At 48.1% G+C, this 23,691-nt stretch overlaps 1 protein-coding gene across 1 annotated transcript in view; it reads right to left on the reverse strand.

Moving 5' to 3' along the window:
* Nucleotides 1-18,523: 18,523 nt before the first annotated feature.
* ZCCHC24 (zinc finger CCHC-type containing 24) overlaps nt 18,524-23,691 on the reverse strand; it is a 63,212-nt gene continuing 58,044 nt past the window's right edge. The window contains exon 4 of the mRNA XM_042960145.1: nt 18,524-22,774. Within this exon, the coding sequence (XP_042816079.1) occupies nt 22,661-22,774 (114 nt within the window). The 3' untranslated portion in view covers nt 18,524-22,660. The remainder of the gene's footprint in view (nt 22,775-23,691) is intronic.

The following is a 23,691-nucleotide window of genomic DNA, read 5'->3' on the forward strand; positions in this document are numbered from 1 at the left end:
TTCCTAAAACCAGTTTCCTGAAGGTGGGGCCGCTCGCTCAGCTCTCTTGCGAGCACCTTGCCCAAGGGCCCGTGCCTGGTCTTACTGTATAAAGCGGGAGCCTGAGCAACATACAAACAAGATGGTGACTCGCTGACACGTGTCCCCCAACGCGTGAACGAAGTGGTGAGTCACACGCATGCTCTCAGACGTCATCGTGTGATACCACGGAAGCACAATGTGTTTAATCATCCGCAGTGGCATTTTTCTGAGGCAACACATGACAGCTTTTCAAAAGGACTTCACTGAGGTAGAATTCACGGAGAACCAAATTCACACATTTTCAGCGTTAAAGCTCGATCACTTTGGGCAAACGCGCGCACCGAACTAAGTCATAGAACGTTCCCATCTCTCCAGAGAGTCGCCCCCCCACCCCCACCCTGTGCGCCTTCCCAGGCAACCCCTGAATCCTGTCACTGTAGATTAATCCTGCCTATTGCAGGACTTGGTACCTATGGAGTCACGCAAGGCTTACTTTCTGTGCCTGGCTACTTGCGTGGAGCACGCGGGAGAACATGGGAGAATGTAACACGCTTCTGGACTCCGGTATGTTGCCCCATGAAAAGGAATGTCTGTAAATGTTTCCCGGGTCAGGTGAGGCCTAAAGCAATGCTACTGGGAGTGCTGGGGCGCTGGCCAAACACGCAGAGCCCTGGGCCACACCTGAGACCTACTGGATACAAATCTCTGCGGGTGGGACCTAGGAATCGGAATGTTAAAGTAATTCTAAAGTCTGAGAATCTGAGCAGAGGCCAGGGTGGGCGAGATTCAAAAGCAAACCACTAGACCATGAGAGTCATCGGTTACTTCTGGAAACATTTTTTGCTGGAAGCTCTGGGAGTCTGGAGTGAGCCCTCTATTTTAACTCTCAGATGATGAGGTGGGGGTAGCCTGTTCGGCCCAAGCTTTGTGGGCTGCTGTTCCTCCATAATGCTGGCAGAAGGGGCTTCCCGACTTGGCAAGGTGCCTCCTACCCAGCTTGGCAAGGTGCCTCCTAGGGGAGGACCCCTGTGTGGTGGCCCTCAGCTCTTCCTTTGTCATTAGGAGGAGGGTCTGGCGTGGGTGGGTCCAGACTGGAGAACATTTCTCAGTGAGTGGCTTCTGGGAGCCAGAACTCAGCTGGGTGTCCAGGGCCACTAGAACAGGACATGTAGAGAAAGTCTTGTCGCCACTGTGCCTCCCAGATCAGTCTCAGCCTTAAGAGGTTGTCCAGAATTATGATGGTATTATTATTGTTGTTAGTACAACATTGTAATGGCTAATTTTGTTTCAACTTGTCTGGGCCATGGGATGCCCAGACAGTTGGTCAAGCATTATTCTGGGTGTGTCTGTGAGGGTGTTTCTGGAGGGGATTAACACTCCCATTGGTAGACGGAGTAAAGCAGATTGCCCTCCCTGGTGTGGGTGGGCCTCGTCCGATCAGTTGAAGACCAAGACAGAACGAAAGGCTAAGTAAGAGGAACTCGTCCTGCCTAACTGTGCTGGAACGTGAGCCTTCTGCCTCCCAACTGAAATATCTACTCTTCTTGGGGCTCGAGTCTGCTGGCCTGTGGACCAGAGCTTACACATCAGTGCTCTGGGCTTTCAGATCTTCAGACTTGGACTAGAATTACACCCACAGTTCTTCTGGGTCCCCAGCTTGCCAACTGCAGATCTTGGAACTCCTCAGCCCCCATAATTGTGTGAGCCAATTCCTTATAATAAATCTCATTTTACATATACATACACGTACACACACACACACACACACACACACACACACACACACACGCTGTTGGTTCAGTTTCTCCAAAGAATCCTGACTCTTCTACTTATAAAACCAAAATACACTTGTGAAAATTCAAATGTTACATAAATATAGAATATAAAGAAGTTATTTTAAGTTTTATTTATTTAATCTCTACACTCAACGTGGGGCTTGAACTCACGACCCCGAGATCAAGAGTTGCATGCTCTACCAGCTGAGCCAGCCAGGCACCCCTATAATATAGAGAATTTACATCACCCGTAACCTTATCATATTAATAGTATGGGCTTCTGCATTTGCTTAGGATATAGAACACTGCAAAAACATTCCTGTCCCAACAATAATAAAAAGATGAGTACACTATAAAGACATGACTTTTCTTGAGTTCATCAGAAAGGCAACTAGGTAATCTAAGGAGAGAGGACAGCCAAACCATCCTGCCTGTGGCAGAGCACTGCAAAAAGATTTGGCCACAAAACCGGTGAGTAAGATGAAATCAGGTAAAAATTTTACTGAGTTGCTAAGACAAAGAAGGACTAGTTTGTCTGGAATGGCTAGGGGCCCTCCACCCAGAGCAAGTTCGAGTTCCCTTCCAGGATCTTTTCCCTAGACCTTCACTGCTCAGGAGAAGGGCCCCTGAGACCCGCCTTGCTGAGGCGGACCTGTAGTGATCTTCAGCTCCTGGCATGGATCCTTGCTCACTTCCTCAGATATTCTCCTATGAAGCAAAATTCTGAATCCACCAGTGGAAGGGCCATACTCCCTTCATCTCCAGGGAGAAGTAAAAGCTCACCATGGCCGGGGGAAAGGTAGAAGAAAAAAATCCCATAACCCTCTGGGAGTGGCAAGAAACCATCCAGGGCCCAAGAACCCATACTGGTTAGCAAGCAGAGATCAGCTACCACTGGGAAGGAACAAACACACACCCAAGACATGCCTAAGACTGAAGCCAGACCGGGATAACAGCATTCCTGGCCCCACTCCAAGCATAGTCTACTGCTAGGGGAGAAGGAAAGGCATGGAGAGAGATAACCTTCTGTGTTGCACAAAGCTGGAAGTGGAGTTCGAGCACGGAGGAAAACCCTTCTGCACCTTCTGCACCCCTGCTTCGCCGCAAGCAGAGTTGGCCCCCAGTACAGGAACCTACACCTGTGGGGCCCCAAAGGTAAGAACAGCAACAACAAAACCTAGGCCCAGCTCAACTCCGGACGACATCCACTAATGTCCCACAATAGACTTGAACCAAGAAGCCGCATGGCCACTTCCCAGAGTGCACACTATACTGCTGTATCCTCTATCGCACGAATAATGTGCATCATTCAAGGCAAAGACACTGTTAATAAACAAAGCAGTCGATAGAACCAGGCTCAGATATAACCGTCCCAGATGGGAACATTAAAACAACTGCGATTAATATGTTAAAAGTATCTAGTGGGAAAGATGGACAACATGAACAGATGGGAACCAATTTTAGCAGAGAGAAATTGTAAGAAAGAGTTTAGTGGTGATACTACAAGAAAAAAATATATACCAAAAATGATACCCAAAACGGAGAAGTCCTTTGGTGAGCTCCATGGTAAGCTCAGCACAGTGGAAGAATATATCTGATTTGCTGAAGGATTATACATATGACGCTCAAAGTACAGTCAACAAAAGAAGAAACAGATAAATTGGACTTCACCAAAATCAAGATTAAAAATTTTTGTGCTGCAGAGAACACCATCACGAAAGTGAAAAACAAACCACATGAGGGGAGAAAGTAATGACTGATGCTAGCGTGTAAAATAATCCAGCTGCATCTCTAAAGAAACTCAACACCCCCCAAAAAACGAATAATCCAGTGAAGAAATGGGCAAAAGGCATGAAGAGACACTTCTCCAAAGAAGACGTCCAAATGGCTAACAGACACATGAAAAAGTGTTCAATATCACTGATCATCAGGGAAATACAAATTAAAACCACAATGAGATACCACCTCACACCAGGCAGAATGGCTAACGTTAACAACTCAGGCAACAACAGATGTTGGCGAGGATGTGGAGAAAGAGGATCTCTTCTGCACTGTTGGTGGGAATGCAAGTTGGTGCAGCCACTCTGGAAAACAGTATGGAGGTTCCTCAAAAAACTAAAAATAGAGCTACCCTACGACCCAGCAATTACACTACTAGGCATTTATCCAAGGAATACAGGTGTGCTGTTTCGAAGGGACGCATGCACCCCCGTGTTTATAGCAGCACTATCGACAATAGCCAAAGTATGGAAGGAGCCCTAATGTCCAACGATAGATGAATGGATAAAGAAGGTGTGGTATACATACACAATGGAGTATTACTCAGCAATCAAAAAGAATGAAATCTTGCCATTTGCAACAACATGGATGGAACTGGAGGGTATTATGCTAAGTGAAATTAGCCAGTCAGAGAGAGACTAATATCATATGACTTCACTCATATGAGGAATTTAAGAGACAAAACAGATGAACATAAGGGAAGGGAAGCAAAAATAATATAGAAACAAGGAGGGGGACAAAATGGAAGAGTCTCTTAAATACAGAGAACAAACTGAGGGTTGCTGGAGGGGTTGTGGGTGGGGGGATGGGCTAAATGAGTAAGGGGCATTAGGGAGGACACTTGTTGGGATGAGCACTGGGTGTTATACATAGGGGATGAATCACTGGAATCTACTCCTGAAATCATCATAGCACTATATGCTAACTAACTTGGATGTAAATTAAAAAATCAATTAATTAATTAAAAAATAGTCCAGCTGCTTTAGAACACAGTCTGGCAGTTCCTCAGATGGCCCCACACACGAGTTAACGTATGACCCAGCAATTCCATTCCTTGGTATGTACCCAAGAGAAATGAATGTCTACACAACTTTTATGCAAATGCTTAGAGTAGCATTACTGATAACAGTCCAAAGGTGGAAAGAACCCAATTGTTCATCAGTGAGCAAATGGATAAAAAGTGGTATATCCACACAGTGGAATATTATTTGGCTCTAAAAAAGGGATGAAGTGCTGATAACATGCTACGACCTGAGTGAACCTCGGAAATATTCTACTCCGTGAGAGAAGCCAATCACAAAACACCACAAACCGTGTGATTTCATTCGTACGAAATGTCCAGAACAGGAAAATCTATAGATACAGAAAGAGATTAGTGTTTGCATAAGCTGAAGGGGTAGGTGGGGGCATGGGGGGTAAGTGGGCGATAGGTAAAGTGTATGAGGTTTCTTAATGGGATGATGGAAATCTTCTAAAATGAACTGTTCTGGTGGCTGCATATATCTGTGCATATACTAAAAACCATTGACTTGTACCCTTTAAATGGATGGATTGTAGGACGTGTGAACCATAGCTCAATAAATATGCTTAAAAAGTATGGTGCTTGCTTTGACAGCACATATAATATGCTTAAAAATATGTATTAGCAAAGTCTCACAATTCTTTGGGTGTAAAATCTGTTTTCTCCGGAGTCCTCTTGTTCCTCTGGAAAATGCTGAGATTTGACCTAGTTATGGGAGAGGTGGTGGTGAGTCTTGGGCACTGCCTTTCAAAGCATCTGCCCCAGTGGAGCTCTTACAGTGTCTGAGCAAAGAAGCCTGTTCCTCTCTGACACAGAAGGGCAAGGTACTTCCACTGGCAAGGGAAGGATGGAATGACATGAGGGTTCAAGTTGTTAATTTTATTTGGATCCAACCAGATGTCCCTGTTACACATTTCAGGATCCCATTCTTTCCCTTTCACATGAAAAGCTTAGTGAGACTATGAATTTAAATGATGTAATTCGGCAATCTACACAATTAAATTTTTGTTTGATTTTAAGGGATTATAATCCAGTGTCTGTAAGAAATGAGAGAATCTTTTTAGGGTGGTCATGGAAGCTTTCTGGTTCTTGACCAGAACTTAAGCTGAGAATTTGGCATTTTCTTTTGGTAAACCATCAAGCATGCTCGAAAGAATTCATCCCACATCCCAACAGTCAAGTGGGGCAGCCACCTGGCCTCCCAAGGCACAGGCTTCTCTTGTTACTTAATCACAGGAGATAACGTGATTAATTGTGATGTCACTGCATGCCATGCATTACCAGCATCCCATTTTCCGTTGGCATGCAGGTAAGTTCAGCACTGCCTTCAACCCCAAGGGCACAGCCGAACAAATCTCTAAATCCCATTTTTGTGGGGTTATCTCTTAGGACCGCTGCCGTGTTAATTCTATACTGGTCAGGGTCCAAACAGGATACAGAAACAACACACTAATTCTAACAGGGAAAGCTGAATATAAAATTTACATACTGACACAAAAATAGACACATAGATCAATGCATTAGAGAGTCCAGAAATAGACCCACACTTTTATGGTCAGTTAATCTATGACAAAGGAAGCAAGAATATACAACCGGGAAAAGACAGTCTTTTTAATAAATGGTTCTGGGAAAACTGGATAGCTACGTGCAAAAGAATGAAGCTGGACCACTTTCTTACACCATACACAAAAGTAAAATGAATTAAAGACCTAAATGTGAGACCTGAAACTATCAAACTTCTAGAAGAATACATAGGTGGTACTTTCTTTGACATTAGCCATAGAAACATTTTTCTAGATGTCTCCTGAGGCAAGGGAAACAAAGCAAAATTAAACTATTGGGGCTACACCTAAATAAAATACTTTTGCACAGCAAAGGAAACCGTCAACAAAACAAAAGGCAGCCTACTGAACGGGAGAAGATATTTGCAAATGACATATCCAATAAGGGGTTAGTTTCCAAAATATATAAAGAACTTATACAACTCAACACCTAAAAACATAATCCAATTTAAAAATGGGGACAGGATCTAAATAGACATTTTTCCAAAGAAGACATACAGATAATCAACAGACACATGAAAAGATGCTCAACATCACTAATCATCAGAGAAATGCAAATCAAAACCACAATGAGATATCATCTCACACCTGTCAGAATGGCCAAAATCAAAAACATGAGACACAACAAGTGTTGACAAGGGTGTGGAGAAAGGGGACTTTCTTGCACTGTTGGTGGAAATGCAAACTGGTACAACCACTGTGGAAGGCAGTATGGAGCTTCCTCAAAAAAATTAAAAATGGAATTATCATATGATCCAATAATTCCACTACTGGGTATTTCTCCAAAGAAAATGAAAACAGTCTTTTGAAAATATGCACCCCATGTGTATTGCAGCATTATTTACAATAGCCAAGATATGGAAACAGCCCCAGTGTCCATTGCTAGATGAAGGGATAAAGAAGATGTGGTGTGTGTGTGTGTGTGTGTGTGTGTGTGTGTGTGTGTGTGTATACTATATATATTATATATATAATAACATACTACTCAGTCATAAAAAAGAATGAGCTTCTTCCATTTGCAACAACATGGATGTACCTAGGGGGTATAATGCTAAGTGAAACTAGTCAAAGAAAGACAAATACCAGAAGTTTTCACTCACATGTGGAATTTAAGAAACGAAACAAAAAAGACAAAAAAACCCAGACTTTTAAAAACAGAAGGTGGACAATGAGTGAAACAGATAAAGGGGATTAAGAGTGTACTTATTGGATAAGCACTGAGAAATGTATAGAATTATTGAATCACTATATTTTACACCTGAAGCTGATATAACACTATATGTTAATTATAATTGAATAAAAAAAATTATTAACCATAACATGAGTACACCTGCTAAGGGGGAAAGAGAACTCTGAAGAATAAAGTGTCTCTCCAAGTGCCTTCTGCTGATAAAGTTTTATATAATCCCAGATGGCAAGGGAGAACTGTTAGAGTATCACAAACAGGGCAAGGAAGAGGGGTTTTAGAGCTTAGAGATGATGGATCAAATGTGGTGCATTGAGCATTGCTTTCTTATCCAGTCTGACAATCTCTGCCATCCAAGTAAATGTTTAAATCACTTATATTTAATGTAACTATCAATACCATTAGATTTAAATTGACCTTTGTGCTACTTATTTTCTCTTTGTCCCATCCGCTTTTTGTCCCATTCTCATCTTCTTTTGGATTGAGCTCTTCTCCATTTCATCTCCATTATTGATTTATTAGACTTCATTCTTCCTGTTATATTTTTAGTGGTTTCTCTAGAGTTTATAGTACATAGTTTAATTTACCACAGATTACCTGCAAATATATTGTACCACTTTACATATAGCGTAAGAATTGCTGGATCAGATAGTAACTTAATGTTTACTGTTTTGAGGAACTGCCAAACTGTTTTTCAAAGTGGCTACAAAATTGTACATCCTTACCAGCCGTGTATGAGGGTTTCAGTTTCTCCACAGCCTCACCACACTTCATTATCTGCCTTTTCGATTCTCACCATCTTAGTAAGTGTAAAATAGTATCTCATTTCAGTTTTGATTTGACATGATGTCGAACATCCTCTCATGTGTTTGTCAGCCATTTGTATGCCTTCTTTGAAGAAATGCCTACTCAGACCCTTTGTTTTTAAATTGGATGGTCTTTTTATTGTTTGTTGAGTTGTAAGAGCTCTTTATATATTCTAGACACAAGTCCCTTATCAGATATGTGATTTGCAGAGATATTTTTACTGGGTTAAAATTCTAGGTTGGCAGTTTCTCCTTTAAGTAATTTAAAGATATCCCACTATCTTCTGGCCTGAATTTTTTTTTTTTTCTTACGAGAAGTGTGCTACCATTTTAATCTTGGTTCTTCTGTTGGTAATGTGCCCTTTTCCCTCTATCTTCTTTTAGAATTTTCTCCCTATCCTGATTTTAAGGAATTGGATTATGATACAATATATGATTTCCTTTATGTATTTCTTGTGTTGGGTTTATTGACCTTCTCGGGTTTATAGACTTCCTCAATTTTGGGAAATGTTCATTAACTATTTCTTTGAACATCTTTCTCTTTTTCCTCTCCTTTGGGGATTCTTAACTTGTACATTCACCTGACAGGAGTTGCCCCACAGTTCATTGATGCCCTATTCTTTTGTTTTCTTCAGTCTTTTTATATTGGTGCATTTCATTTTGTATAGTTTCCACAACTATGTCTTCAAGTTCACCAGTCCTTTCTCCTTTTCATTTGCTGTTAATCCCATTCAGTGTATGTTTCATATCAGAGATATTTTTCCATCACTAGAAGTTTGATTGAGGTATTAAAAAATGTTGTTTCCATGTTTCTTTTTAACCTAGTCATGCTTTCTTCTACTTTGTTGAAAATACAGAATATAGCTACAGTAACTTTTTTAATGTCCATGTCTACTTAGGCCATCAACTGGGTGATTTTTCCCCTCCTCCTTGTGGATCACATATTTCTGCATCTTTATAAGCCTAACTTTTAATGGATGCCAGATATTTTACCTTATAAGTGTTGGATATTGTTGTGTCATGTACATATTCCTCAGCTTTGTTGTAGAATGCAAATAAGTTCTTTGGAGATAGTTTTATTCCTTTGAGGCTTGCTTTTGAGCTTGTTTGAGCTTTGAGGCTTGCTTTAGAGACCCGCACATCCCTTAGTGAAGGGCTAATTTTGTCCCACTACCGAGGTCCTATCGTTCTAAGAATTCTGCCCTATTTATTATGAAGTTTCCCAATCTAGCTGGTGGGAACTCAAATTATTTCTGTCCCCCTGTGCACTTTGGGGATTTAGCTCTGCCTGTTCCTTTTGTTGGCTTTAGGTAATTTCCTCACATATATGTGCTGATCCCTGCATGCTCAGCTAACTAGTGCAGGAGCCCTCTGCACATGTCTGGAGCTCTCTCTTAACATCTTCCTCCTCTCCATGCCATTTTCCATTCTCAGTGAAGCTGTCTTCTTTCCTGTGCTCCACTCCGAAAATTCTGCATAGCCTTTGCTCCCTAAGTTCCCCAGTCTGTCTCCTCCAGTAAGGGGGCTCGCTGGGCCGTGTGGCTTCCCCTGCCCCTCCCGGTGACCTGGAAGGTCTGTTCCCAGGTCTCACTTCATTTGCCCATGTTTCCTCTTCTCAGGAACCCTTGTTCTGTGCTGCCTTTGTCCGACAGCTGGAAACCATTGTGTTACATATTTCGTCTGTTGATTTATTTGTTTAAAGGGAGAGAGTGACTCCAGTCTGTTTCACCCCAGAAGCTGAAACCTTCTGTACTGTTTGAGCTGTTTGCAAGGAGAATATATTGTCTTTGTACTTGGGTGATATACAGGTCAGCTCAGGGAGGGGGAAACAGCTACAGATGCCCACATTCCTGAGAGAAAGCAGCCAGCCCAGCTGCCCTCAGTGAGCTGTGGGAGAGGAACATGGGTCAGACCTCAGCACTTCCTCAGTCAGCCTCGCCCATTACAGGTGTCTCCACAGCTGTCCAAGTTCCCACTGGGCCCTGGGCCTCCTCCCCTCACCAGCCCCAAAACTGTATGGATGATCCCAGTGCAGCCTCCGGGGTCACAGCTCAGAGAAATCATCAGAGTGAAGGATTCTAGATGGAGCCTGATGCCCTAACAGTGTAGGTGGGGGAACGGGCCTGGAGGGGCACGGCAATGAGATCAGTGACAGTGGCCTGAGACCTGTCAGGTCAGACTCTGGCTCTCCTGACCCCAGAACTTCCTACTGCACAAAACAGAAAGGTGATTAATAAAAAATAATGACCAATCAACGTGTTACATCACATTAATAAAGGAAAGGATGCGAACCATAGGATCATTTCCATAGATGCGGAAAAAGCATTTGACAAAGTACAATATCCATTCATGATAAAAACCTTCAACAAAGTAGATTTGTAGGGAACATACCTCAACATAATAAAAACCACGTATGGAAAAACCCACAGTAAACATCATCCTTAATGGGGGAAAACTGTTTCCTCTATGATCGGGAACAAGACAAGGTCGTCCACTCTCACCACTTTTATTCAATATGGTATGGAAGTCCTAGCCACAGCTATCAGACAATAGAAATAAAAGACATCCAAATCGTCAAGGAAGAGGTCAAACTTTCACTATTTGCAGATGACATGATACTCTATATAAAAAACCCAAAAGACTCCACTCAAAAACTGCTAGAACTGATAAATGAATTCAGTAAAAACACAGGGTGCAAAATCAATGTACAGAAACCTGCTGAATTTCTATGCACCAACAATGAAGCAACAAAAGAAATTGAGGAATCAACCCCATTTATAATTCCACCCAAAACAATAAGATACCTAGGAATAAACCTAACCAAAGAAGTGAAAGACTTGTACTCTGAAAACAATAAAACACTGAAGAAATTGAAGATAACACAAAGAAATGGAAAGACATCCCATGCTCATGGATAGGAAGAACAAGCGTTGTTAAAATGTCTATACTACCCAAAGCAATCTAGACATTTAATGCAGTCTCTATCAAATTAGTAAGAGCATTGTTCACAGAGCGAGAAGAAACAATCACAAAATTTGTATGGAACCACAAAAGACCTCAAATAGCCAAAGCATCTTGAAAAAAACAAAGGTCAAGGCACCACAATTCTGGACTTCAAGTTATATTACAAAGCTGTAGTAATCAAAACAGTATGGTACTGGTACAAAAATAGACACATAGGTCAATGGAACAGAATAGAAAACCCAGAAATCAACCCACAATTACATGGTCAATTAACCTTCAACAAAGCAGGAAAGAATATCTAATGGGAAAAAAGTCTCTTCGACAAATAGTGTTGGGAAAACTGGACCACTGTCTCATACCATACACAAAAAAATAAACACAAAATGGATTAAATATCTAAATGTGAGACCTGAAACCATAAAAATCCTACAAGAGAGCACAGGCAGTAACTTCTTTGACATTGGCTGTAGCAACTTCTTTCTAGATATGTCTCCTTAGGCAAGGGAAACAAAACCAAAGTTAATCTATTGAGACTACATCAAAATAAAAGATTTCTGCCCAGCAAAGGAAACAATCAACAAAATTAAAAGGCAGCCAATGGAATGGAGGAAGATATTTGCAAATGACATATCTGATAAAGGGTTAGTATCCAAAATATATGAAGAATTTAACAACTCAACACTGAAAAGCCGAATGATCCAATTTAAAAATGGGGAGAGGATCTAAACTGACATTTATCCAAAGAAGACATACAGATGGTCAACAGACACATGAAAAGATGCTCAACATCACTCATCATCAGGGAAATACAAATCAAAACTACAACGAGATCTCACCTTACACCTGTCAGAATGGCTACAATGAAAAACACAAGAAACAACAGGTGTTGGCGAGGATGCAGAGAAAGGAGAACACTTTTGCAGTGTTGGTGGGAATGCAAACTGGTACAGTCACTGTGGAAAACAGTATGGAGGATCCTCAAAAGTTAAAAATAGAACTACCCTGGGTGGCACCTGGGTGGCTCAGTTGGCTGAGCGTCTGACTTCGGCTCGGGTCATAATCTCACAGTTTTGAGTTCAAGCCCGGTATTGGGCTCTGTGCTTCCAGCTCAGAGCCTGGAGCCTGCTTTGGATTCTGTGTCTCCGTCTCTCTCTGCCCCTCCCCCACTCACATTCTGTCTCTCTCTCAAAAATAAACATTAAACAAATTATTTTGAATGGAACTACCCTACAATCCAGCAATCACACTACTAAGTATTTACACAAAGATTACAAAAATAATAACTCTAAGGGATATATGCAGCCCAATGCTTATGGCAGCGTTATTCACAATACCCAAATTATTGAAAGAGTCCAAGTGTCCATTGATTGAGGAATGGAAAAGAAGATGTGGTATATATATATATATATATATATGTATATATATATATATATATATATATATATATGCAATGGAATAAAAAAGAATGAAACCTTGCCATTGGCAAGGACATGGATGGAGCTAGAGAGTATTACGCTAAGCAAAATAAGTCGGTCTCAGAAAAACAAATAATACCATATGATTTCATTCATTGTGGAATTTAAGAAACTAAACAAATGAGCAAAGTGGAAAAAAAAAAGAGGCAAACCAAGAAACAGATTATACAGAACAAACTGATGGTTATCAGAGGCAAGGTGGGGGGGATGAGTGAAATAGACGATGGGGATTAAGGAGCGCACTTGTCGTGATGAGCACTGGGTGACGTGTGGAAGTGCTGAATCACTACACTGTACACTTGAAACTAATATTACATTGTGTGTTAATTCACTGGAATTTAAATAAAAACTTTTTAAAAAGGAAAAAAAGATGAACTTTTAAAAACAATAATGCTTCAAGTCCTTCTATAAGGAATTGACAAATACATTACTCACCGAACTAGTACAATGGCTGTTCGACAGATGAGGCAGATCGCTATGCTACAGGGAGAGACGATGGTACAGACAAAGCGGGCTGCAGAACAGCATGCCAAATATAACCCAGTTAACGTGTGTGTGTATGTGTACGTTACACACACAGAGATTCATGCAAGCAAAAAGGCTGCGGAATGTTACGGTCACACCCCCGACAGTAGTGATCCCTGGGGGAAGTTGGACCACTGGGTAGTTTCACATCCTACTTTCTGTTGTACTCACTTCATATTGTGCATGCATTATTTTTATAATCAAAGGGGACAAACTCGGGTATTATTACTTGACAATATTGCTCATAGGTGCATAGGTGATGAGGCCTGCAGCCCTGTGCGGCTGAGGTCAGGACTTAACCTGGAATTGGGGAGGGAAAAAAAATTCCCCAGCAGGAAGTTGCCGTCCTCAGACGTAGCCACCAGAGGGCAGCAGGGGACCGGCCGATTGCTGCAAAAGGACTGCAGGGTGGGGGTGTTTGTGAACCGGCAAGGATGTCAGGGGAGAGAGAGCCTGGCCACAGGGTTTGAAGCAGCCTCCACTGTGGGGTGGGGCTGGGGTCAGATTCCAAGGGAGAAGGGGCAAGTTACATGGTAGGCACAGGTCTCTTGCCTCAGCACAAGGGGGAAACTGAGGCAGAAGCCCCGCCAGAACTGAACTAACAAGATGTGGGTGCCTGGCCTACGGCCCGAGGAACCGACAAATCCAAGTCCCTTCCCAGAAGCAAGGCATAGGCTCCTCACCTGCCACCTGGTCAGGCAGGTGAAGGTTTCAGAACGCAGAGCTCAAGGGGCTGACAGGTAGGAGGCAAAAGGGAATCATGGCTAGGTGAGTAGGGGAGGGGGGGTGCTTCAGAGGCAGCGCAGACCTGGGGGACTTTCACCACATCTGTGGGCACTAAAGTAGCTAACAGTTCTTGAGCATGCTCTAGAAGTCAAGCACTTGGCTTCCTGATGTCTTTTCGTCATTAACGGTGGCCCTCAGATCGGTGGCCATCATTCCCATCTTAGGAGGGGAGGAGACCAGGGCTCAGAGGGGGAGGTCACTTGCTTAGGATGACAACTGACAAGCAGCGAGGCTGCAGTCCAGTGGCCCGTCCGTCTGACCCAGCACCTCTGCCACGATGAGGGTGGGCAGGCAGAGATGGAAGTCGAGGCAGGTGCCACGGTCCCAGACTTGGACCCCAGATTGCCCTGTAGGCTGCAGGAGCTGTGTGTGGAGGGGCCGTGGAGGCTGACCCGACCGCGAGGAGTGGCCAGAGGTGGGAATGGTGGCACAAGGAGAAGGCGGTAGAGGGGAACGCTGCTCGACCCCCAGCTTGGGTTACGTGGGGACGGGACAAAGTGCCCTTCCTGGCCCAAGATGCAGGAGGCAGGAAGATGACACGGCCAAGATGACACGGCCCTGGGGTCAGATGTCTCCGGGAGGGGTCTAGGAAGGGGCTCTACTCGTGCCGGATGATCTCGGACGAGTCACTCGACCTCCCTGGGCCTCAGCCTGACCGTCTGTCAAATGGTCCTCATGCTAGGCCCACCTCACAGGGCCGCTGCAAGGATCAGAAATGATGGTGCACGTACATCACATAGTACAGTGGCGGGCACACCAGAGGGCTTGATGGACTGTCGGCTGGATCTTATTTATTCCACAGTTGGCCCTGCCAGGTGCCAGGCCGCCCTGGCGCTGGAGATGCATAGAGAAAACCCTGGCTGCCTGTCCAGAGGACCGTGGAGGGCACTGGGTGCGTGGGGGCCACCCCCACCCCCACCCACACATACACTTTGCCTTGGCCCGGCTCCCCGCAGAGCTCATCCCCAGCCCAGGGGTGGAGAAGGCGGTCCGTCAGACCCCGGGCTCCCGCCTCGTCACACGAGCCACCCTCTGGATTATTTGAAAATAAAACGCAGGTGCCGTCTCACTTGGCCCGTAAATTGTCCAGCAGCTAATAGATGAGGACGTGGTTTTCACACCCGCGAGGCCGTCGTCACGCCTCACAAAACATGGCCTCTCTCAACCGTTTGCAATACGAGGACACACTTCCGCTCACCGCGTCGGGCCGAGGGTTGGGACTTGGGCTTCTCTCACCTTCTGCACGGTGAGGGGCTCTCGGGGAAGGGGACGGGCAGATTCCCATGGAGCCCATCTTCTGGGCCCTTCTGGGCCGGGGCTTCTTCCTCCCTAAAAGTGATCCTTGGGGGAGAGGGTCAGGGAGGGGGGCCGCCCTGGGGGGCCCCCCGCTTGTAGTCACTGCAGCAGCACCGTCTGTCTGGACAGTGTGACCCGGGGCTCCCCACTCCCACAGGACCCCCCAGGGGCCACAGCCACGCGTGTTGGTGGGTGGGTGTGAGTGCCTGTGTGTGAATGCATGTGTGTGGTGGGGCGAGGTGAGCACAGGGCCTCTAGCGGCTCTGGATAAAGTGGGTGTATTTAGAGGGGACTCTGTGCCTGAGGACAGACTGTTCCTGGCTCTGGACAGAGTTCTAGGGACAACCAGATGCCTGACTCTAGAGGCGGCTGCCTGCCCCCAGCAGATTGCACACCCCCCCCTCCTCCTCGTCCCAGCTGCTCCTGACCCTTCTCTCTCTCCCAAAGGCTGTGGGGGAGCCCGGCCCAGGCAGCACTGGCCAGGGAGCAGCTTGGGCTGGTATTTGGATGCCTGACCCTGGGTTTCCCAGGCCAAGGAGAGAGGACAGGCTGGGGCCTGACTCCCTGCTCATCGTGGGACCCAGCCCCAGCTCCAGCCGCTGGGAAATCCACTGGGAGTGTCTCGTCAGAATCAGAAATAGCACAGTGTGGAGGTCAGAGTGCTCGGCAGAGGACCCCACTTGTCAGTCTTGGGCGCCACAGCGCTCCCTGGGCCTCCATTTCTCCACCTGCCATGTTGGCAATATTGTTCCCTGTCCTGGCTCCTGCTACGACTGTTAGGAGCACACATGGGACCACAGAGCCAGGGAAGACACGGGCCTGTGGCCGGCCGGTTGCCTGGCCCAGCCTCCAAGCGTGGGGGCCCAGCGGGAAGAGAAGGGCCATCATGGAGCGTGTCCACTGCGGCCTGCAAGCGTGTCTTGATGGCCCCGACACATAGATAGGGACGCGGCAGCCCCACATCACACATTCTGGGAAGACAGTGGTTCTAGGAGCCTTGTCTAGGTCACACGGGGGGCCCAAGGGCTCCCGGTGGTGCTGGAGCTGAGATGGGAAGGGGTAGGGTGGTTGAGCGCGCCTGGTCTCCCTCCCCTGTGTCTGGAGCAGGCATCGAGGAGGCTCCGTGCACCAAGGCCTGGGGGCAGGGTGCTGCCTTGGGCTCAGCCCCAGTTCTGCCTCCACAACCTTGCCCTGGGAGCGAGGACTCGGGGTTTGAACCCTGGCACCACCACGTGCCCGCTGGGTGGCCTCGGGCGAGCCTTCCTTCCTGGGGGCCTCAACTTCGCCCAGACAGAAATGTGGGGGGTGTGGGCGTGGGGGGCGGGGGGGGGGCAGGGGCAGGCCCAGAGCTGGGCCGTCCTCTCCTGTCCCCTGAGGTGGACTCTGCTCTCCCCGGGCCCTTGCGGCCAGCTGCCTCTGGACATGAACATTAAGTCTAACCGGAAATCCTTCCTGTCCAGGGGAATTACTGGTTTCCACAGCTCCGGGAGATGTCGAAATGCAGGCTGTGTTTGCCTCGGGTTTGTTTTCTTTCCACGGAAAACAAAGCAAAACAAACACAGGGGCGCATGCACACTGACACACAGGGCAGATCCCCGAATGTTAACCTTGAAGCCTCAGCCCCAGCATGCAATGGGTGCCGAGGGTGGGAGGCTTGGTCCCCCCCTCTGATTTCCTGTGTGATCTCTGACAAGGTGTTTCTGCCTGAGCCACAGACAATGGGAGCAAGAGATCCACGTCTCCAGGGACCCCCTTCCCCCGCCCCCCACCGGTGGCAAGCCACGCACTGGGCCTGGTGCTCACTGAGCCATCCTATCTGCATACTATCCCTGGGGGAGCTGGGGCTCAGAGAGGCAGAGGAACTTAGCTTCGCACAGCCGGGGGAGGCGGGGCTGCTGGGCACAGGGGCACTCTGACAGACCAGGACTCCAGTCCTCACACCTGTACAGATCTGCAACGGGGAGGCCAGCACCCCTCTGTGGCTGCTGGCTGGGGGGAGGGGGGTGCCTACTGCCGACAGGTGAGAACTCTCTCCTCCTCCTACCGTGTTGGGGTTGGGTCCCCTCTCCACTCACCTGCTTGGCTGTAGGGACACCCACCAGCCAGTTCAGGCTGACCCTGGCCCCGCCTGCCACTTCGCTCCCCCCGAGGGCGGCACCTGGGGGTGAGCATGCCCATAAGCAGCAAGAGGAGACTTGGTGGCTTCTGGGACTCACGGTGCACTCCAGATAACACAGGGGGAGCATTCCCTGCTTCTGGAGCCGGGGATCTCTGCTCCTGCCTGCTCCCCGCTCCTCCCCCACTGTGGTCCCCGATCCCAAGGACCCACACTTTTTCTCTGCTCTGTCCCAGAGGCTGCAGTCTGGAGGCAAAGGCTAGCCCACAGACACACGACTTGACCTATGTACTATTTAAAATTTCAGTAAACTCGTTGCCAAAATTTAAAATTGGAAAATTTCACATAACAACCTGGGTTTCCAGCCCAAGTAGTTTATTCTCAGATGGCAGCAATTGGCTGGAGCTGTGGATGGAGTGCGGCGGGAGCGTCTGCCCACCAGCCTCCGCGCTGACATCACCACTGACCCCACAGGACCATGAGGGACCGTTGCTGGCATTTCTTGGCCTTGTACATTGGACTCATCTGGGGGCTTTAAAATCCTGAGGACACAGGCCAATTTCTCAAGCGTCTCTGGGGTGGGACTGTAGCTCCCATAGTGATTCTGGTGAATAGGGAAGGGCCCCCATGTGCAGGTGGCTTCTTAAGAGCCATGACTTCCCGTCCGTGGCTCTCAGCAAGAACCCCACCTTGTGACAGCCCGGCCTCATCCTGACCTTGCTCAGAAGAGAGACCCTCTCTGTTCCCTCTCCTGGGGACTTGCCAAGAGGCCCGGGACACTTCAGATTTCTCATGGTGTGATGCCCAGTGTGTGAGTCCCGAATTCTGGTCTTGGCAAGAAGCCCCAGTGTGGTCACGGCTTTGGGGCCTAGGGCTGCTGCCTCCAAGGGAGATTCACTCCTATATATGGTCACCCGGGAGTCCCATTGCTGAGCTAACGTGTGACCTAATGTGCTGACAATCTCACCCAGTCTGGGGCCCAACTTGGGGAGGGCCCTCCCTCTGGAGAGAGCGTCTACTGTGGGGCAGAGGGGCTGGGAGAAGGCAGATCCACAGCATGGAGGCAGGGCAGGGACAAGATGACCCAGATTCGGGACAGCAGAAAGGCAGCTAGAAGACCCCCCCACCCACCCACTTGACTTCACACATCTGTGAAAACGTCCAGCTCCCCACCGATGCTCTGTGTCAACAACAAAACCCATGAGCCTCTCTCGCTTTTAAAAGTTCTTTTAATACAGCATGAAAAGGCTATATTGCTATAGGCAAGCTGTATACAGATTTTCCAGGAATAAGGCACACAACGGAATGCCATCCCGAGGGCAGCCCTTCAGAGAGGCCGGGAGCCTTCTCCGCACACCCTCCGAGCTGGGCCCACGGGTTCTGTTTGTCTCTTTAGCTGGACACACACATATTAACAGATACAGACACGGACAGGGTCACCACACGGGAGTGGAGGAGGTCCAACGGCGAGGCTGGCAACAGACAGCGATGAGCCCTTCTGCCACCAGCCCCTGGGGGACGGCTCAACCACCTCCCTGAAGGCCGGAACGCCTCCCAAACTTCAGGGTTAGTTCTTGCACTGGGCTACAATGTAGTGATGTTGGATTAAATATTCATTTAGAGTAGATTCAAGTCTATTAGATGTTGGAGGGCAGGTGTAAGGGCTCCGGCTGACAAATCCAAGTTCAAAGAGCATGGGGCCCAGAGGCGTGGCTCAGACGGCAAAACTCCAAAGAGGGGCGTCCAAAGAAGTCTGCCTCCTGCTTCGTCTTCCCTGCTGGGCCCTGCTGACCGGAGCCCTCCACCAGGCCAAGGAGGCCATCTTCGGCTCTGGCCAATCATGGAGGGGCCGGTTAGTGATAATATGCTGGCTCTGTGATACTGATACGCCCCTCTTCCCCTGGCCCACTCCCTGCCCCCCTACAAAGTTAATAACCATAATAACAAGATAATAATAAGAAGGTGCAAGAGAATGGATTACAATGCTGTGTTTGTTATCCTCAGCTGAAGAGGCTCCAAGGGGTCACTATTCCCTTTTCGGCTATGTTATCTAATAATAGCTTCCCTTAAAAAAAAGCAATACTTTCCAAAATACACATATGTATAAATACAGGACACGAACATATTAATAAGTCTAAGCACTTGGATAATATGCTTGGCCACTTAATACTGATATTTTCATCCAAGGAAAACAACACAGAATAACAACAATATGGCTTAAAGAATTGCAAAGATTTTTTTTTCCTCATCAGAATTATGTACCAACTTCATATAATATTCTATGTAGACAATATTTCCTTCTTAATGTAGTTCAGTTGCATACTTTTTACAGATCAAAGCATAGTAAAAAAAAAAAAAAATCAAACCAAAAACAAAACGAAACAAAAAACCAACAACAGGAAAAAAGAGAAAAGTTATCACCATAAATATTTTCTTGCAGCTCAACCAGAAAGGTTTGCAAAATACTTCCAGAAATCTTCGTTTGATATTCTACTGCCCTCCTGAAATCTCCAAAGGTTTGAAAATGCCTCTCTTTTTGTTTTTTTTTTTAATCTCAAAGATCAAGCAATTATATTTTTTCTTTTTTCTTTTTTCTTTTTTTTTAAAAAAGCCCCCTCAAATATATACAGACAAAAATCACTGTCGAGATTTTTCGGGAGAAGGTAACAAATTCAGTGTTGTGAGAAAAATTGGTAACCAGAAAAAATTTTAACATCTATGAATTTTCTTTTCAAAATACACACATAGTATTTTTCTTTAAAAAAAAAAAAAAGGAATCGTGTCAAGTATAACTCAAAATAAATACAAATTCACAAGTAGAGCTATCGAATACTTCATACGGGTTAAACACTGTTCTCTCTCAACTAGATCACTAGATCTACTAACTGCCAGCGATTGTCCCTTTTGAACGTACAAACCACACGCTTTCTTGTCTCCTGGGCTCCCAGGCCCTCTGAGCACTTCGTCCTCGCAGTACCCGGCCTCGACAACAGTGGCTTCTGCCGCCCATAGAGAGCTCCCCAGTTCAGCCAGAGCCGTGCAGGAGCAGGGGGTACACAGAGAGGCTGCTTTGGGGCAGGAGGGCCCAGCCCCCACGCCAGCCAGCTCTGCATAGAAGGCAAGGGCAATGACTGCCAGCTGGATAAGCCCACTGGAAAGGTCACTTTGGGGTGATATCCCATTTCCTACTGGCCCGTGGACTCCAGCGGTCTGGAGCCTGGGTTCTTTTTAGGGTGTGGGCCTTCCCCACCGCTGTGGGACAGTCGGCAGGCTCCGGGCATCCTAGGGCCAGGGTCCCCCTCTGGGGCCAGGTCCCCGGAAGGGCTGGATCCCGGTCCTCACAGCAGAGACGAGCTCACTGCCCACCACCGCGGACACTACCTTCAGCAGTGCTCTAGAATGACTGACAGCAACAGCTTCTCCCTGGGGACAGAGAGCCTTGGGCCAGGATGACTCCAGCTCACCTTGACACCATGGAGAAGACAGGAGACAGCTGGGAGGGATCCCTCAGTGGCATTCCCAGTGGAAGGGGAGGGTGTTCACAGTCGGTTCCTGGGCATTCTGCCCCTGTGGGCGGCAGGGAGGCGGCTACAGGGCTCGGGCTGGAACTAACACACTCTTGTTAAGTGCTCAGAGGGCATGGCCCCCTGATATCTACCCTGCAGCCCCCCTGGCTGCAAATACACTCACTCCGTCTCTTCAACGTGCTCCCTGGACCCCTGGTTAACACTTCACTGTAACTCCTCAGTCGTACACAGCATTTTCATTTGAAAACAAAAGGCGATTGGGCACCCGTTGGGTGACCTTGAGCCACGGTAAACACTGAATTTCAGGCCCATTTCATGGTCTGATTTTTTTTTTTTTTTTTTTCCCACAGAGGCATGATGTTGGGGCAAAATCAAGTGACCCAGTCCTGACAGATGGCTCTCTCCCTCTCCCTGGGAGAAAGGAAGGATGATGGGACAACAAAATTAGGACTTCTCACGGGGGAGAGAGAAGAGAAGGGAGCGTGATCCCTCCCACCAGCCAGGACAGCGTTCTGACCAACGTGACTTGCCCAGAGGCCTCCCTGCTCCCTTGGGAGGTAGGAAATCATTGTCCCCATTTTATAAATGAGAAGTTCTGTAGCTTACATCGGGGTTGCCAAGTGTGACAGGGGATCCTTCTCCCTCATTTTTGCAGGGATGGGGGACCTCAGGCGGGGCGGGGGTGACAGGGGGTGACGAGAAGACTGGCGCCCCTCAATTCTCACCTAAGTGACTGACGGGTGGCGGTGTGCAGTCTGGGACTTGGACGGCCTCTCCAAATAAGGCTCCATGTGAATCCCAGCACTGAAACAGGCCTCTGCTCTCTGGAGTCACTCTCTCACTTAACTAGTGGGGAAACTGAGGGCCGGAGATGAGAAGTTCTTCCCAAGGCTACGTAGTGTGTCAGCAGCAGGGCCAGCATTTGAACCCAGGTCTCCAGGACACCAGGCCTGAGTCTGTCCTGCCAGAGTGCCTTCCCCACTGGGCCCTTCAGCCTCGATCAGGAGGTGGCCCCTAGTGTTGGGGGGAGGTGAAAGAAAAGGGTAGGGAATGGGCCTGACAAAATCCAAGCACAAAATCCAATCCCAAGTGGAAAACACGTGCGGTGGGGGGCAGGGGAGGCATTGTCTGATATGCCCCAGGTCACACCGTGGAACGCTGTCCAACATTCAGTGCCTCCCTGTCCCTGACCTCTGGGTCTAGGGTTTGCAATGCTAATGATGTCAGAGGCAGTCGGGTTTGGGGCTCATGGTGGGCAGGGGGCAGAGATGCCCACTCCCCAGCAGCTGCTAGAACCGGTGTCAGCTCGCCAGGATTGCTGACACAAACAGGACAGAAAAGTAGGGCTCTCTGAGTGGCTTTGCACTCAGGGCAGACTGGAAGGTTCTGGGTAGAGAAGGAGGCCTGGGTAGTCCTGGGGAGACAGTCCCCTGCAGGCTTTGGGATTCACAGTAAATTTAGTGCACTTGTGGCCAATGCAAGGCTGCTCAGCCCAAAGGGAGTCTCAGAGGAAGGGACCCTGCAGGGGACACCCAGGGCTTTATGGGGTCCTGTGTACTGACCTCCGCTCACCCTTGCCCCTTCTGCACAGACCCCAGGCCCACCTGTAGAGAGTCCCAGAGACCCGGCTTTCTGTGGGGGCAGCTATGTCAGTAACACTGTTTGTCAACACACGCGAGACAAGAACCTAAGACGCCCCCTGCCTAGGCCGGTAAGGCTGCGAGGCCCCGCCCCCACGCACGCCGCACGGAGAGACACAGGGAGGGGGCGTGGTCTCTGGCTGGCAGGAAGGTGGCTGTGGGCGCAGCGGCTGGCGGCGGCTCATTGCACTCGGCGGCAGTAGTAGCCCAGCACCTTGCACTTCTCACAGAGGTGCTGGGGGTGCTCCTTGCTCTGGTCGGACACGTCCAGGCCATCGGGCTTCTCCAGGGGTCTCTGCAGAGAGGAAGGAGGGAGTGGAGAGAAAGACAGAAACACAAACAGAAGCAGGGAGAGTGAGACAGACGCAGCGAGGGACAGCACCAGACAGACAGACAGACGGGGAGGGGGTGCCCAGAGAGCGAGCCTGTAGTCACAGAGGTTGTTTGCCTAGGCGCTTGGGCCCTTCCTGCCTCTGGCCTGTTGCAGGTGCGTGTCCTGGGCTGGGGCTGGGCAGTGGGAGGGGCTCCTATACCCGAGCGACTAGTCTAGACGCCACCGTGCCCTCCCCCAGGACTCTCGGAGCAAGCCCAGGACAGAGGCAGGACAGTGGGGCACAGACATCACCCAGGTGAGGAAACCGAGGCCCAGAGCAAGGAAGACCCAAGCCCAGTCTCCTGATTTCCAACACACCCAGTGCTCCTCGCCAGGCCGCTTGTCACTCCCATGCTTCGGGGTTAGGGTGGATGAGACCTCAGCTCCGTGAGGTTAGCAGCCAATGCCCCTCATCCCAAGGCCTGGTACTGTCCGTTGAGTGGCCAAATGATCAGAACTTCACTATATGATTTTAGGGAGCCTCAGTTGCCGCACCTGTAAAGTGGGCCATCACTGCACCTCGTCTGTGGGGCCGTGGGAGGAATCAGATGTCTGGATGTTTGTACGCTAAGCAGCGTGAGGCACGTACGAGAATACGTCTGTGACATAGGGAGCTTCCCGCTCCCTCTCACTCTCCTGTCCTGGTACTCAAAAGCCAGGAAAGATCTGTTCCCCTGGAAATTTTACGGAGGCTATTAGGCACACCTCTTGAAGCAGATAGTTTCGTGGCTGGCAGGCGAAGCCTCAGCCCAGAGCCCCCTCCTGCAGAACAGTCCCCTGCACGGATCTGGGGGGACTCAAGGGAAGCCAGCTGGGACCCACACGCTGGGGACAGGGAG

Source organism: Panthera tigris, chromosome D2 (genome assembly GCF_018350195.1).
Source record: "Panthera tigris isolate Pti1 chromosome D2, P.tigris_Pti1_mat1.1, whole genome shotgun sequence".
Lineage (NCBI taxonomy): Eukaryota > Metazoa > Chordata > Mammalia > Carnivora > Felidae > Panthera > Panthera tigris.